The 16,721-nt window shown below is 55.3% G+C and overlaps 2 protein-coding genes across 6 annotated transcripts in view; both read right to left on the reverse strand.

Annotated features, from left to right (window-relative positions):
- Nucleotides 1-75: 75 nt before the first annotated feature.
- Nucleotides 76-9,237, reverse strand: TMEM150A (transmembrane protein 150A). Its single transcript, XM_054637226.2, has 7 exons — nucleotides 8,963-9,237; nucleotides 7,172-7,219; nucleotides 4,950-5,021; nucleotides 4,757-4,824; nucleotides 4,509-4,636; nucleotides 3,471-3,648; nucleotides 76-1,684 (listed from the first exon to the last, which is right to left on the reverse strand). Exons 1-7 carry the CDS (start codon nucleotides 9,040-9,042, stop codon nucleotides 1,440-1,442), a joined length of 819 nt encoding a protein of 272 aa, XP_054493201.2. The 5' UTR covers nucleotides 9,043-9,237; the 3' UTR covers nucleotides 76-1,439.
- Nucleotides 9,238-12,649: 3,412 nt separating this feature from the next.
- The window catches only part of GBF1 (golgi brefeldin A resistant guanine nucleotide exchange factor 1), a 98,633-nt gene continuing 94,561 nt past the window's right edge, over nucleotides 12,650-16,721 (reverse strand). For all 5 annotated transcript variants that reach the window (XM_054637211.2, XM_054637207.2, XM_054637205.2 and 2 more), the window contains 6 exons: nucleotides 16,506-16,636; nucleotides 16,052-16,153; nucleotides 15,360-15,473; nucleotides 14,947-15,124; nucleotides 14,610-14,747; nucleotides 12,650-14,292 (listed from right to left, as the gene is read on the reverse strand). In XM_054637211.2, coding sequence (XP_054493186.2) covers nucleotides 14,006-14,292; nucleotides 14,610-14,747; nucleotides 14,947-15,124; nucleotides 15,360-15,473; nucleotides 16,052-16,153; nucleotides 16,506-16,636 — 950 coding nt within the window. In that variant the 3' untranslated portion in view covers nucleotides 12,650-14,005. The remainder of the gene's footprint in view (nucleotides 14,293-14,609; nucleotides 14,748-14,946; nucleotides 15,125-15,359; nucleotides 15,474-16,051; nucleotides 16,154-16,505; nucleotides 16,637-16,721) is intronic.

Here is a 16,721-nt window from a genome sequence, read left to right on the forward strand (position 1 = left end):
GGGAGGGACAGGACCCTTCACCCCATTCCCAAGGCCAGCTTGCTACTCCAGCGGGGAAGGACCGTCTGCCTCACCCATGGATGATTTTCACTTTTATTATTGTAAATTCACTGTTGTCTTTATATATACTTTTTAAAAAATATATTAGATACAAAAGTCAGAAAGGCTCCTCTTTGAACTACATATACTGGTGGATTTACAGGCCGGTTTGGAAAAAGTGGGCAAATAGGAAAGCCCAACTTGATCAATGCACGCAGCAGCAGCAGTAAATGCCCCTCTCCAGGGACAAGGGGACTATATATATATATATATATGTATGTGTATATATATATATATTTGTAGATCTATGCATACACACACATGCACGCACACACAGCACTCACACCCCTCGACACCTCAGCCCCCTGCCCAGGACATGCCAAGGATGCTGCAGCTGAGCGGGATGAGCTCCCGCCAGGCAGGCATTTGGGAGTCCCAGAAGAATGGGGCACACGCTTCCTCTGTTCCTACAGAAGTGCTTCACCTTTACATGGCTGCACTCCCTGGGACAGCTTGGGCTGGCAGCAGCACAGAGCGAAGTCCCCTGGCCAGCAGGCACAGTGCCTGCAGGACATCCCCTGTATGATGGTAAATTTGAAGACTCATTTCCCAAACTAGCTGGAAGCAGGGAAATGCTGTGACCAGGGAGGTGAAACCTGCCTCAGCAATTCTCAAAGCTGAAAAAATGCAGGAAAAGCCATTGACTGATGGCATAGAAGGCCCTGAGCAGTGAGAGCCCTGGCACGGGGCAGGGGGGTCAGCACAGTCCAGCTGGGGCTGCTGGTGCCATCCTGCAACAGAGTGAGACACCACCCCACCTGGGAAGGCAGGAGGGAGAGACCCCCTGCTGCCATTCTCACTGGGGCTGCAAACAGACTGGCAGTGCAGTCACTTCCCAAGGGAAAAGGCACTCTGTGGTTTTGGCTCCTCTGACAGTCACAGTAGCCAGATGGAAGGCTTGCTTACCCCTATGAAGGTGGGAAGAACACAGATCTCGTCCCCTTCCAGCCCACCACGTCCCTTACAGGAGGAAGCTTCAGTATGATTGCCTTCAGCAGCCTGACTCAGACCAGGCTACCCCAGAGGCTCAGGGGCAGATTCTGGCTCTGCTGATACCAGGATGGCATCCCCACACCCCAGCAGTGACCCCAAACCCTGTGGGCAGGGAGGGGACAGCAGCTGCCAGAGGAGCACTGGACACAGCTCCTGCTGTGAGGGTGGAGGGCACCGCAGGCCCACACGCACACACACACAAAAACACATAAACACACACACACACACACACACACACACACACACACACAAACACACAGCAGCGGGGTTCTCAGAAATATTCAAGGTGGGGAGTCACTGGCAGAGCCCAATTTGGAGTCTCCACTCTGGGCTGCCTCCTGTGGGGGTCAGGCCATAGCCAGGCCCTCCACGTGGCTGTGGATGTGGGCCGTACTGGACAGGCTGCTCTCGCCTTTGTAACTTTTGGGGGCCCGGCTGGCTTTCAGCAGGACCAGGAAGGTGTCTGTGGAGATGGCCCCAAACTCAAAGGTGAACGTGCCATAGAAAACCAGGACATCAATGATGAATATCCACTCACACAAGGCAGCCACGTGCTGTAGCACAAAGCTCTCCTGGATGAAGAACACGCCACCTGAGGGTATCCCAGTCAAGGATAGTACAGTGAACCCCATCCACCCCATGGAGAGCCATGTCCCACTGTTACTGCACGCTTGGGTGGACGTGAGTACCCATCCTCTGCAGGATGGCTACACCACCACCACTCCTAACACTGAGAAACCCCCATATGCTTCTCCCAGCACCAGAAGGGCCCTGGCACAGGTAAAGTGGTGGCACACATGCCCAAACCAGCCTTGATAAATCACTGATGCCAGGCTGGGATTATCTGAAGAGGCCAGGGCAGGATGAGCTCAGGCTGCAGGTCTCAGTGCAAGCCAGGTGCCCAGATGCTCAACTTCCCCACACTCCTTGTCTCTTCCTCAAGCCAGGCTGGTGTTCTCCATCCTCTCATAGAATGCAGTCAAAGATGATTAAAACTCAACCTTTGAAACATGGTTTGGACTGTTGCATCCCAGTCCTGCAGCACCTCCTCTCCTTCTGTGCTGGAGGCTGGCCCACCCCAGAGACGGGGCCTGCTCCCACTCCTCTAGATCCTACCACCAGCAGAATTTTCTTATCCTTCTCTCATCCCCACCAAAAATCTCCAGGGAAACCTACTGCAAGAGCTACTGCGGGTGAGGGGAGGAGGTACATTTCCCAGCCCTCCAGGCAAAGCCTCCAGCAGTACCATCTCTTCTGCAAGTGAGACCAAGATCTGGGAGAGCTGCAGAAGCAGGGACCTGACCTGTACAGTGCAGAGCCCTCTGCTCACTCCTCCCATCCCAGAAAAGATCCCAGCCCTCTCCCCACACTGTCCACACCACAGCTCGCTGCTTGCCCACTGCCAGTCCCAGAGCTTAGAGAGCAGAATGGCCACAGCAGATGGGCACCACTCCTGTCTTCCTTGTCTTTACATGCCCTTCCTGTCCCTCCCAGCTGGCATGGCCCTGCAGCAGTCCTGCCTCTCCCAGCTCCCAGCCTGCCTGCCTGTTGTGATGACAGAGCAGGACCCTCTGATATGTGACAGGCCTGCCAGCACTGCCAGGCTCCTCTTGTGCTGCTCATCTCAGCCAGACCCCAGCCAGCCTCTTTGGGATCCATAGACACTGCATGCTTTTTCCCCTTCCTGCCCAATAACCACTACCTTGTTTCCCAATTTATCCCCAACCTCAGTCCCAAATAAGCTCCTCACTCCCCGGCCACACACTTGGGACCATTCTTTGAGCTCCAGGCCCACCTGATGCCATGACCTCCCTCCCTGGTAAAGTGTTTGCAGACCCCGTTACTTGCTCACCAAACCCTTCCTTGTCCCATGGGCAGGTTGGCTGGCAAGTGCCCAGAAGTTCTGGCTGGCAGAGGTACTGCCATGCGCCCACCTGGCACCTTCACACAGTGCTTTTGTACGCAGCTTTGGTCAGAGAGGTAACCCAGATGGACTTTGCATTGCCAAGGGCTCAAAATACCTTTGTCCCATTAAAAAAGCCCAACAATTAACCGGACCTGAGTGGTGTGTGACTGGAGCCTGCGGCGGTGGCTGGGCTGCAGCAGCCAGGGCAGGGCTGGTTTGGGGCATGCCAGCACCCCAAGAGACACCCACCAGCATCCCTTCCCCCCCTCAGCCCCTGCCCAGCCCTGGTACTGCTGCTCCTCTAGCCTGCATCTGCAGGGAGCTGCACACCCTCAGTGCCCTGCCCAGCTCCTCTCCTGGCACTGTGCCTCATTGCCAGACCAAAGGATAGAGAATTTGGGGCATATACCCCACTGTGAGGACCACCTTTCACCAGCCAATTCCCAAGTTCTTCCCACACCCTTCAGGATACTGAAGACGAGGGTGAAGAAGGCCACGGTGGTGAGGATGCTACGCAAGTGGCCAGTCCAGTACTGCCCTCGGGTTTTAGCCATGCGGTAGGTGAGGATGGACTGCAGGAGCAGGAACAGCATGCTGGTGGGAAAGGCCACCCCTGCCCCAATGTAGTGTAGCACCTTGGCGTGATCCACCTGTGGGGAAGAAAACTCAGTGCCAACTCCCTGGGACATCACAGCGTGACTCTGCTCCAGGAGTTGTATTCCTGCCCAGGAAGGGGTGCAGACAGTGCTGGGAGCAGGTCCAGGCAGCTCACCCTGTGCCTGACTCCTGGCTGAAGAGCAGACTTGGATCCACCATCTACTGCTGGGATCTCAAAGAGCTCTGTTTCTTTTATCCATGGGCCAGCAGCCCTGCTGTGCCCAGGGGCAGGGGCTGCCCTCTGCCCTGAGCAACATCAGGGACTGCCTGCACCCCTCCCGAGGGTCACAGCCCAGCGCCGCTCACCACGGCTGGGCCACAAGGGGGATCGGGGCCTGCAGAGCTCCTCCCGGGGCTGGTGTGGGCAGCAGCCTCCTGCTAAGGGGAGGGACTGGCTGCCGGGAGGCCGGGGCCTGGCAGAGCAGGCAGGGGCTGAGCACCGCCATGCGCTGCCAAGCTGGGCCCGCTCTGCTCCCCGTGAGCACAGGCTCTGCTCCGACAGCTTCCTGGCATCACCCCCTGGGCAGGATCAGGAGCAGCCTGAACAGCATGTCCCTGCCCCTGCACACATCCATGGAGAGGACAGACAGTGCAGAAGGGGTAAGGGCTCAGGTAAGGGTTTAATGAAACCCAGCAGCTTAATCTGCACTTGAACTCTGAATACACAAAGAGGACACCCAGTACCCTGGGAAGCAAGGCACTGACTCAGGGGAAGGGAAGGATTGCATGCATGGGACACTGAAGCAAACCAATGACCCCAGACCCTACCCTGCTGAGCACAGCCATTGCCCCGCCCCAGCCAAGGCCCTCTCCTGCCCCGCTAGCCCAGGGGCTCCGAGAGGAGATTCCTTACCTGAAAGTTGCCCACCATGGTGAGGCCAGCAGCGCAGACCCAGCCAGTGGCCAGCCCCAGGGTGTTGAGGAGGGACGGCCCCAGGCGCTCCAGGAGGTGGGCATAGCGCAGCAGGCCCACCAGGATGACTGCAGGAGGAAAGCCCTGTCACACACCACTGTCTGCAGCCCCCTCATTCACTGCTGCCCCATGCCGGGGGGTGCAGGGCAGCCTCTCCCAGCCCTGCTTCCCCAGCAGCAGGCACTTACCCATGAAGGAGCCCAGGCTGCAGATGAGGCTGAAGAAGCAGCTCTCGGGAGGCAGGGTGCCACACTTGCTGTGGGGATAAACAAGACCCACAGAGCACTCAGACAGGGGGCACTGGGGTGTGTGCTTGGCTCCCTTCTGGGTTGCCCTGGAGGGGTCTCAGAGCAGCTCTGCCCCCATGCTGAGGCTGCTCACCTGACGAGGGGGATGTGATCCAGCGTGCAGCAGGAGCTAGGGCCGTCCATGTCACAGGACTGGTTGTAACTCCTGCCAGCAGCAAAGGAACAGGGTTAGGAGAGCCCAGACGCTGCCCAGGACGCTCCTGTCTCCTGCCCTGCAAGGGCAGCCGAGTTGCTCCGCAGTGAGTTCAGCCTAAACCCAGGGATGTGCCAACAACCTCCAGGGAGTGACCCACTGCCCAACAGGCAGAATCGTGCCTGTGTTTCCACAGCCTGTTCCCTACCTGCTGGCTCTGCTGCTCACCCAGAGCCCCCTTCTGTGAGGGAGAGGCCATGGCAGGGCAGAGGCTGTGCAGGTCAGGGTGTGGGCTCAGGGGGTTCTGGCAGCCCCACACCCAGACAGGAGCAGGAGCACCCACCTGCCAGCCCCCTCACATATTCCCGGCATGGAAGCACCAGTGAAGCCAGGCACGCAGCCACTGACAGCTCCAGGTTTGCAGGGGATGGGTTGGAACGCTGAGCTGTGTGGGGAATGGCCCCCACAGCCACAGGCACCCCCGGGGCAGCGCCACCGCACCTGGGAGGGTGGCAGGGAGGGAGCTGGGAGGCACTGCCTGAGGGACAGCATGACCAGAGCCAGCCCCAGGCTGCCCTGAAGCCAGGCACACCAGCGGTGCACCCGGGCTGGGCAGGGCTCTGCTGCCTGCACCCACCACAGTGCGCTGGGAGCACCTCCTGCACCCACAGAGCCCGTGAGTCCAGCACCCCGAGCTCTTATCAGCCCTTCGTGTACCACAGCTGCTGCCTGCAACCCTAACCAAATTCCCACCAAGGGGTTCATGTGCCCTCAGCCTCACAGCTCTCCCAGGAGCTGGCACACACTGGAGTGGGGTTTTGTGTGTCTCTTTGCTGCAGCATCACCCAGGCATTCAGCACCTCCACCTGGCATGGCCTAGTGGGAACCCTGCTCACACCACAGGCAGTGAGTGCAAAGTTCTCAGCCCCAAAGGGCCTCTTCAGGCACCCCGAGTCCCACGTGGCAGGGGGACTGAGGGGGGACAGCACTGTGGGGGGAGCTGTGGGGGGACAGTGCTGCCCTGTCCCTCGCCCACGCTGGCCATCTACCACCTCCAGCAATGCAGCAAGCACATGGTTAAAAAAGCCTTTTTGGGAAGGGCTGGGCTGAGCTCTGATGTTTTTTCAGTCTCCTCAGTTTACTGGTGGCTTTGTTTTCCAACCACTAAACCCAGGCGAGGCGTGGAGCCCCACGGCCTCCTCAAAGGCTGCTCTTGGGGCTGTGTTTGGTTTGGGAGGTTTTTTTTATTATTATTTTGTTTAAAGCAAGCAGCCCCAGGCCGGGAAGCATTATTCGTCATTAAGGGCTGGCTGTGCTGCAGAGACAACCCGACACACACATTCTTCCCAAGGCAGAATCAGCCATCAGGCAGGAAATGGCAGCAGGTTTTTTTTTTTTTCACTTCTTCAAACACTCCAGCAACAATTAAACTAACATGGATCTTTCTGGGCAGATTTTTAAGGTGACGCTACAAGCCAAAAACCCTGCAGAAGGAGTTGCCAAGAGACCAAACAGTGTTTCTTTTCCCAGCCCTTGTCTCTTCCACGCCTCATCCCCCATCTGGGGGTGTTGCAGGCAGTTCTGTCCATGGGGTGTCTGGGTGCTGCAGGACCATCCCATCCCCCTGGCACTGCCAGATTTAGCCTCAAGCAAGCAAGTCACAACCTTTTCCATGGAGACACACAGCCCTCTGTAATTCCCTGACCACTTATTTTCATACTTTCTCCATGCTGTGTTTTTTGAAAGGCCTCCTTCTCCCCTGCCTGGTTTGCAGCGAGGATGGACTGTTCAGCAGAGTAGCTGTTACCACACAGAGCCTGAGCAAGGGAGGGAGGGCAGCCCAGCCCTGACTGCAGCTCTACCCCAAGCTGTTCTACTCCCAAAAGCCACTGGGCTGGGCAGGAGGCATGTGCCCTGTGGCATTTGCACCCCATCACCACCATGTCTGCTGGGGAAGAAGGCAGGTCCGTGCCCCTTTAATGCTCCCACCATCCCCAACCCCCCTTCAGCACAGTCATGGTGCAGGGAGTGCCTCAGATACCCAGTGGTCTAGCACAGCTTGGCATACTTTAAGTGGGACAGGTATGGAGGGACTTGGTATTATGAGGTCTTTAATCAAGCCAGGATGTGCCAAAAAGCCCCTGCTTCCCTGCAGGCCTTACCAGTTGTGGACAGGGCAGATGTGGTTGTTGGACAGTGCCATGGCATATCTGGAGGAGAGACAACAACAGGGTTACCACAGCCACCCGCCTCCCTGCACCCCCTTTCCCTGCCAGCACCCAGAGCAGCCCCAGGGACAAGCTGCCAGAGCAGAGGACACAGGCCCTCAGTGCCTGCCAGGGCCAGCACTCATCCTGCGGCACCTCCCAGCTTTACAAAGCAGGAAAAAGAAAAACAAGTGCATAAGCACATGCTCCACAGAACTCCCACTGCTGGGACCAGGTTCCCCTGCCTTGTACCCCCATCCCTGCTGAGAGCCACCTCCTGCTCCAGTTCAGTGCAGCTGCTTCTGTGGGGCCTCTTCTCCATTGTTCTGCTGTGCTCCACGGGCTCTGGGGGACTGCTCTGTCACACAGCCTCCCTGGCATGCCCCTGCCATCGGGGCTCTCCACCGGCCTACAGCTGTGCCAGGTGATACCCAATGGTGCTGGCTCTGCTGTGCTTCCCCCAGCCCCTGGCTGGCCAGCAATGAGCTAAAGGAAGTCTGGAAAAGTAGCCAGTGCACTGGGAGGGCATCGTGGGGAGAGCAGCTCCATCAAGCATGACACTGTGAAGTCACCCTTGTGCCTTAGTCAGTGTAACAGGGGGTTCATGACATGCATCCTGCTCCACTCCAAGGGCTCTCAGCCCCATGGCCCCCACCCCAGCCATCCAGGAGTCCTCCTGCCCAGCAGCCACAGCAGTGGGCAGCACCCTGTTGTTCAAATCACTGGCGGTTGTGAACAGCTCAGGTTAAAAATAGGACCCAACACCAGTATGAAAACTCCTCTCCTGCCCGAGCTGGCCGTGTAACAGCTGGGCTGCAAAAGGATGACCCCAGAACAGAGGCAAAGAGCAGGACAGGTGGGGGAAACCAAGGAACAGCATTCCCAGCCACCACGGAGCAGACCCCTCACCGAGCCATCTCCCAGCACAGGTCTCCAAAAGAGCCACTCCCAGGGTAGCTCATGCTGTGAGGATCATGAGCAGCAACTCCCACCTGTGCTGCTTTGGTCTGGAGGGCCATCTGCCCCCCAGGGTCACTCACGGGAGACAGCCCATGCTTTGCAAGGTGTCCAAGGGAAAAACTTGCAGCATAAATTCCTAGCACCAGGAACAATCGGCTTTGTTGTGAAGACCTGCATGCATGTGGGGTGCATTTGCTCCATCCCATACCCCAGGAAGTCCCACTACCTGTATTGAACCTCTTGATGCCTTTGAGAAAAGTCCTTCATCCACTGCTTACCTGTGTTAAGGCCTGAGAAATGGACTGCTGGAGTGGACTAGTACTGTTCACCCAAGTGACACAGCCTCTACTCCTAGCACAAGGCCCGTCCATCCATCCATCCATCCATCCATCCATCCAGCACATGGGATGGGTGCCCACACACGGACCGCAGCCCTGGCGCTGCAGTACCTGGGCTGGTGGCGTGGCTCCTAGTGCCGTCCCCGGGCCACTTGAGCGCTCAGGCCGGGACGGGGGCGCGCGATTCCGCAGGGCGTCAGGGATTTAAGGACAGGGAGGCACATGCCAGCGCTGCTGCAGGGACGCGGGGACCACGCAGGGCGGCTGTGGGAGCCCCTGAGTGTCCAGAAGTCTCCCCGCAATCTCCAGCCCGCTGCATCCCACCTCGCAGCATCCCACCCTAAAGCATCCTCCAGCCCCCGGCCCTCAGCCATCCCGCAGCATCCGGCCCGGGCCCCGGCCCCAACGCCCGTGTGTGGGGGGCTGGCGGCGACCCCGCGGCACTCACACGATCCACATGCCGGTGATGGTGAAGGCAGGCAGCGTGACGGGCAGGATCCCCCAGGCCGGCATCCTGGGGCCTGGCATGCCCCGCCGGGCTATGGGCGAGCGGGGCCGCCGGGCCGCCGCCGGGCCGCGCTCCCCATGGGCGACGGGGCCGGGGCCGGGGCCGGGCTGGCGGGCGGAGCGGGTCCGGCCGTGCGGAGCGGCGCCGGGACAGCCCAGGCCGGCCCCGCCCCGGGGCAGCGCGGGTCCCGCTCGGCGGCAGGGCCGAGCCCGCCCCGTCCGGCGGCAGCGGGGAGCGGGACGGGCCGGCGCGGCCCCGGCGCCACGTGGCGCCCGCGCTGCCGGCCCGGAGAGAAGGTCGGTGCTGGGGACGGCAGCCGGGAGCAGCACGGCACGGAGCCGGGCTCCGCGGGGCGGGCGGCCCCACAGCGCGCTCGGCTGAGCCGCAGCGAGGGACAGGCTCCCCTAGAGAGCAGGGGAGGGCAGGCACAGCTCAGCGGCGAACGCTCCTCCCGGGAGCTGGGGACCCGAACAGCTTTGGCCAAGGCTGACTCGGGCATCGACAGCCGGCTGCAGGGCTGGGGGCCTATCCCCCCTCAGCTCCAGGTGATGCTGTCCCTCCCCGAACGCTTTAGTTCACTCTTCTTCCACGGGGCTCAGCATTCCGTCCTGAGGACAAGGCTCTGTTTGTACGCCAGGAGTGACTGTCCTTGTGCCCTCACTAAATGGCTGCAGCCGCACTGCCAGCCAGTGCCTGCACACACTCCCGACCGCTTACCCTGACCTCTCCAGACACTTTCTACAACTAGGGATTAAGTTTAGCAGCCAACCCTGCTGCCCAGAGAAATTTCCATTTTTCTCACACAGAAAACGTGAGGAAAGGAAGCACAACTTCCCCTGGCAGAGGAGCAGGGCTGTGGTAAGGCCACGGGCGTTCCATTTCCCTGCTGGGAACTCAGCAAGAACTTGCCCTCTTGGCCCCTGGCTGCTTGTGGGGATGTGCTTTCAAGTCCCAACACATCCTCCATCTCCAAGCGGTGTGTGCACACCCCTTGAGAACGGAGCATTTGGTGCTCATACTTCTGCAGAGAGGAGCTGACCGAGGACAGCTCTGACCCTAGCCCGTGTGGGAGAGGAGCGCTGGCTGCCCACCACCTCTCCCGGGCCAGGGTGCTGGTTACACAACCGCGGGAGCAGTACTGCACACTGGGACTTGTAGTCTTGGGGGATCTCGTCGTCCCCTGCCTTGACTCGTGCCCCAAGCAGCCTCCTCACGGGCCCAGGGTCTCTCCTCGCTGTTCAGCCCATCAGTTCGGGACAAGAGCTGCACTCCAGAGCTTTGCTCCCGAGCCAGCTGTGCTCCCAAAGCTGCCCCGTGCATTCCTGTCCGCCCGCCGGGAGCAGGCCTGGCCCTCCCTCTCCCGGCAGCCTCCACACCTCACGGACAGTGGGAACCGTGCCCGCTGTGCGGGGCTGCCGCCTCCGGCAGCCTTGGCAGCGCTCGGATCGCTCCGGGGCCACAGGCGAGAAGTATAAGCCCCGCCGGGCTGCCTTCTGCACAGCTGGGCCGAAAATGCCAGGCACAGCGGCTTCAGAACACATCACCCTCTGTAACAGGCATAAATTTTTCCAGAGGAGTTCAACAGCTGGCATTTATAGGACTGAGAGTAACTTCTAAAAAAGCCAGTTCACTGTTGATACGTCCTGGAAATCTTTCTTACAGACCTTTTGAGTATGCTCAGACCCAGTTTTTAAATTGAAATTAAAAGCAGCAGTGCTTCTGTTTCACAAGTTTCAGTGCCAAATGTATGTTTTATAGTCAGGGCTTATCATTCCATAGGACTTCTCACACAAGTAAACGTCATACCAATGAGGAAAACACCAGCTCCACAGTAAAGTGTTCTACAAACACATGCTAAATCCCAGTACATATTTCTATTCTGTTTTAGCAGTAGAAGTCATTGATGTAAATGGGAACAGAAGAGGCAGGTAAAACCAACACACAGTGATGTCTGTTCAGCCTCCTCTGGAAAATACTTAGTCCGACCCTGAGTAAAAATGAGAAAGAAGTCCAAGACTAGAAAAAGTATATGCTAGGACAAATCCAAAGGGTACTGTTGTAAACACCACTCCTCACCAGCAGCCATTAGTAGTATGAGTGACTTTTATGCAATTTAACTTACAAATAGAGTTCAAGAGATGTACTGATTAACATATCAGGCAGCACATGCTCCCTGACAGTTGATTCTGATTTCCTTTCAGTTCAGTACTTTCCCTGATTTTTTTTTTCTCTGTAACATTAAACTTCACTCTTGCAAAATCCAAACAACATCCAAAAAGTTCTTTTTCTGGTTTTCCAGTCCATTCTTATTTACAGCCTAGTGAAAACTGTTTAAAGTGCAATTCTGTCTTTCCAGTCAACATTCCTTCCATTCTAGTCCCACTTCCTGCAGTTCTCTCAGGTGGCATTTGCTTTGCACCATAATTGTCTGAGTTGAGACGTAATGCTCTCAGTAGAAGCTGGGTTTGCAAACTCAGCATGTGGTAAAACACAGCATGTGCCCAAAACAACTATTGGAAGGCAACTGGCAAAATGGAGCTTTGCTATCAGCTGACACCACCCCAAAAAGTCAGAGGACCACCTGGGCCTGGGGATCAAAGGCGGCAGTCCTGACATCAAGGCATTTGACAAAGAGTTAATCTAAAGCTTTCAACAAGCAGAAAAACAGAGCTGCAAATAGAAATGAAGGCTCAGAAAGACACGGCAGAGAGGGGGGCTGGATACAGAAGTGCTCCATGAGCAGCACAAGGACTCAAATGCATTAATGAAAACATCTGAGGGCTGGAAAGACAATCTAGAGGCAGTGGAGGGTGAGGAAGAGAGCTGCAGCAGCAAAAATATTCCAGGAATGGTACAAATGGGGTTAGGGAACCAGGATTTATTACCAGGACTTTTCTAGTATGCACATTACTCTTCCATTATGCAATATTCAGACCTTTTTTCATGCAATTTAAACAAACTCCTAAGTTTTTACCCACTTACCAAGTCTGTAAGAGTCTCTTGGAATAGAGAAGGCACTGGTGCTTCACACAGCTCTGAGGACACTGTGGCACTGCGTGGATCTTGCCATGAAACAAAGTAGAAAATACCAGGAAGGAAGTGTAGTTGTTCAAATCCATGGCAAGCACTAGCACTGGAAGAGGCCAGCATCTCTCACACCCTCTCCAACTCTGAGTCTTGTCCATGGAAACAAGGATTTCTTCTTCATCAGAGAATCACCAGTGTCAGCTGAGCTGTCACCAAGGTCTATGTTCTGGCACCATGACCAGATGAGTAGAGCACCTGCTCCTCAGTCCTCATCTCTGCTCCCAGTCCTGGTGGTGCATGAGCATACACCAATGTAACACCAGAAATGTTACAGCCCATGTGAAACTATTGCCATCTGAAAAACCCAATCTCACTATTACAGCTCTGCTTTGTCCATGATGGGAACCATTCCTGATTAGACCCTTGATGGCTAACCTCCATTGCAGCCCCCCACCCCAAGCTGACAAGTCCCCCTGTGCTCCGTGCAGACAGAGCACTGGTGTATGAAGCCAGGGCCCAACACCTTCACGAGCAAACTCCCCTTTTCCCAAGGCTCCGAGCCAAAGTTGGATGACAGAAAAGGAGTGCAACACCAGAACAGTAATTTACAGGATGTATTTATTACACTGTAAAAAGTCCATTGGATTTTAGCCATTTACTCGGTATGTACACTGGTTGTATTCCCACACCAACTGCAGGTTCCTCTCCTTACAGGATACACTGAGTTGGAGTCCCATCCATGCCCCTCCCAGTCACCAGGGGGATTTCCAAGATTGAAATTACTGAGAATTTAGCCAACTAGTTGAGGGAGGAGGAGGAGGATGAGCAATGCAGCACTTGCCAGGCAGCCAGCTCTGCTCTGGACATGAGCGGGGAAAGAGCGGGATATGTCCTTGCGGCAAGATGGAAGCACAAGAATCACTGCCAGGGCCTCAGCTGCAGGGGCCTTCTGGGGGTAGAAGGACATGGGATCCCAACAAGAAGATGCAGAAGGGTGTGTTCTCTTCAGAGCTTTCAAGAGAAACCACTGCAGACCTGCTGAGCATCTGTTAGCAGGTGCCACAGATCTCCACATCTGTAGGTGAAGGGATGTTCTTCTTTCTCCTAAGGAAGGGGCTGGTCACCCAGAGACCAATGTGTAGCGAGTGGCACAAAACACATGATTGCCCCACAAGTGCTGTGTGAGACACAGCCATTGTGCTCTGCTCTCAGCATTTCCTTCTCATCTACACAGCTAGGCAGAGCCTTCTGGATTTGTCTTCAACCAGAAAGCCTGATTACATTTACAGGAGCAGGGATGAAAGCCCCTATCAGACTCGCCTGCTACTTAATCTCTATTTGGCTTGGGGATTGCTGTCATCCGTGTTGCAGGAAGGAAAGCATGTACCAGCAGGCAAGAAGTCCTACGCAGCAATCTGAGAGCTGCACTGTAAGCAATCCACATTTCTAATAAAATACTCTACCTGCTGAACCCAGGCGTGCTTAGATCCCAAACAAAGCAGTACAACCAGAAGAGTCAGCAGGAAAGCTAGGGAATGGCTGGGGAATTGCCCAGGGACTGGACTGAATAATCTTGAGAGGCAGTCCTGTACTGCAGGCCCTCTCTGGTGTGACATCAACAAGTTTTCCCTCTTTACCAGATGAACTGGTGGCAGCTTGGTCTCCCAGGCTGCTGGGCACAGACATTGCCTGGCCCCTGAGATTGCACAGGCAGGAAGGAGACTGGTCAGTGGAATTGGGCACTTCTCCATGGAGACAGGGATTTTTGGGCAGATTTTTAGGTGATGCCACAAGAAGGGAGCAGGATGGGACATGCTCCAGAGGACTGTGGAAACAGCCCTTCTGCTCAGGTTAGCATCATCTTTTAAAACAGACATGCCCACTACCAGAGAACATTTGGCCAGCATCCTCCACCCACAGAGCCTCCTCAGCAGACAGTTCTCCAACATCCTCCAACTAATTGACTTCAGAGCTTGTCATAGGGTCAGTGGGCCGTGGAGTAGCTAAGAGGGGAACAGGAGAGGTGGCTTCAATTAGGGCTGGGTTGAGAATGATTGGAAGAGTCATAGGTGGCACCCCAACCTGCAGAGGAGAGGCAAGAGGCTGCAGGATGAGCGGTGGCTGTGCTGTCGTAGGAGGTATGTCTGTAACGGGGCTTGACTTCGTTGAAGCTGATGCTGGGAAGGAAGGAGAGGCAGAGGTGCTGATGGTGGGTGAGGCAGGTGCAGTGGCTCTCTCAGACTCTGGAAGAAGGAACAGACAAAATAGATCCTTACACAGCTCCTGACAAAGTCACCTATTAGCTCAAAACTAAGCAGGGCTAAAAATCAACTCGGGGGCCTTTTCAGACTTGCCCCTTCATAAAAGGCCCTGAAGAGCAGGGGTCAATCATAGGCATTCTGCCCACCTCAACAGCCTCAGCAACAGCTTATCCAGACAGCAGCACAACATTTCACAACACTATAGGCCTGGTCACCAGAGATCATGCTAAAGCAAGGAAAAGCAGATCTATGCCACCATGCTGGGAAAGTGATTCCAGAAAAAAGAAAACAGGACTCACCACTGACACCCAGTTCACATGGCTTCTCCAAAGGAGCCACATGGGTGGATGGTCTCACATCCCCTACAGGAGAAGGGGGCACTGCAGACACTATTGTTTTCTGATGCTGCTGCTCCACTGGTATGTTGGGGACAGGATCTAGGAAGACAAAACATGCAGTGAGACCACACACCAGTTTACTCACTCCTTTCACCATCCCTCAATTTGCCCTTGTGCCAAGTTCCCACAGCCTCCTACAACTCATTTCATCAGCATCCAGGCACTCTGGCAGCTGGGTACTGGACAAGGTGCAAGTAGTGCTCCAAAACCTGTGTTAAGGTTTCCCAGCCTCTGGTACCTTGGATGACTGTCTGTTTGAAGAGCTCATCCCGCAGCCGAGGTAAGAAACAGTCAATGCGCTCCCAGGTGATCTCCCAGAGATCTGAGTATCCTGTCCGTGAATCGGCACTGTGGAATATTCCAGCCGTATCCATTACGAGCAGCATATTCTTCAGAGACTCTGGAATGGCCTCCAGCTATAATCAGAGACAGGACAAAGAATGGACAGGTAGCAATGAACCAAAGCTCAAAACAGCCAATGGGCTGCCTTGGAAACTGTGGCCAGGGCAAGAAACCATGGAACAAAATGGTTTGGAAAGGAATAAAAAGTTTAAAAAACCCCAAAACCCACACCAAATTGAAACACTTTCCAAGTTTAGAAGGTTAAAATGTGATAAATGGTTGTCCAAAGGACTGCATCCAGAACCTTACCAGTAAGTCACTGGAGCCAGCATGCATGTATTTGTCCATAAAATCCAGGATTGTGAGCCACAGGGCAGCAAAGGTGGTCAGTGAGAGCAGTGGGGAGAGATGCTGTAGGAATACCTGGGAAAAAACACAACTACTGTCAACAAGCAGTATAGGGGCTGCCGCTCACTGACAAGCCAGTCTCACAAATCTGGACTCCCCCTCCTTGTGGCAGGCTGGGAACATGCACAGGACTGCCCTGAGGATGCCACAGGCCTCCACTCTTCTGAGCTGTGTATGTGAAGGAGTGGATCTTGTCTCCTTTGTGGAAGGCCACTGCAGTCTGCATCACCCTGTCTTCTAGCCCTTCCAGACCTCTGCCTCAGGTCACAACTATCAGCTTGTGATGTGCATCATTTCACCTCAAGAACAGACTGTCTTCAACTAATGTTGAGTGAAATCCTTCTCTCTATCATAAAGTCACAAACCTCTTCCTGACAACTTTTCCAAGGACTAGAATCATGGAGACAGTTCTGGAAAGAAGGCATGTCCCAGCAGCTGAAGCTGGTGGAGAAGCCCAGCACTGAATAGTAAAACTAGCAACCCTGACACCTGTCCGGATCAGAGATGCTGAGAAGTGAACACAGCAAACAGTTTTGTTTTCTTGAGGAACACGGTTTCCCCTAAGCTTCCCTAGGCAGCAGAGGTGTGCTCACCTTAGAGAGTAGTGTTGAGGCTCTCATCCTAGTTTCTTCCATCCCACCAACATCAGCTGGGCTGATGTTCTCAAGTAGCTTGGTTAGCAGAGGAAACAGCACCTGTTGGATCCAACACATGTATATTTCAGAGCCGAAAAATGACCGATGAAATTTTAACAGACAGCTTTACAGAAAGGCACTGGCTCTAGGGACTGGTGGCTTCTAGGCAGAGGACATGACGGTGGCAACAGGATGTGCATGAGCGGATTCACTTCAATACTCCAAAAGGCCCTGTCAGAAGCCTAAGCAGAGAGGAACTTTTCACAGGACCAGAACAGGAAACATCTTGTCTGTTGCAGTGAACAAGCTTCTCAAAAAGACAGTGCTGAAGTAGGACAACTCTCCTGCACAGAGCTTTACTCCTCATGACAACGCTGCCCTGCTCACATGCCCATGCCAGGCAGGTGGTTACCTTGTTGAAGCAGGACTCCCATTCCAGAGCATCCAGGGCCTGCAGGTCATGTACCAGGAGGGCCCGCTGCAAGTAAGTGAGTGCTTGCATTCGGATCTGGCGTCGGGCATCACAGCACAGCCAGGCAATACCTGCAAGAGAGGGATTCAGGGCAAAGCCCACAGGGAGACTGTCACATCCCTACTTCCCCAGTCTAGAGTAAAAAGTCTAGTGAAG

The sequence above is a fragment of the Agelaius phoeniceus genome, chromosome 9, assembly GCF_051311805.1.
Source record: "Agelaius phoeniceus isolate bAgePho1 chromosome 9, bAgePho1.hap1, whole genome shotgun sequence".
Classification (NCBI taxonomy): Eukaryota; Metazoa; Chordata; class Aves; order Passeriformes; family Icteridae; genus Agelaius; species Agelaius phoeniceus.

Excerpts from the sequence above, each read along its gene's own strand:
- TMEM150A (XM_054637226.2), bottom strand. The coding sequence starts at position 9,042 with ATGCCAGGCCCCAGGATGCCGGCCTGGGGGATCCTGCCCGTCACGCTG. Across the intron at positions 4,637-4,756 it reads CAGCCTGGGCTCCTTCATGG|TCATCCTGGTGGGCCTGCTG; the intron begins GTAAGTGCCTGC and ends TTCCTCCTGCAG. Across the intron at positions 1,685-3,470 it reads CTTCTTCACCCTCGTCTTCA|GTGGCGTGTTCTTCATCCAG; the intron begins GTATCCTGAAGG and ends GGATACCCTCAG.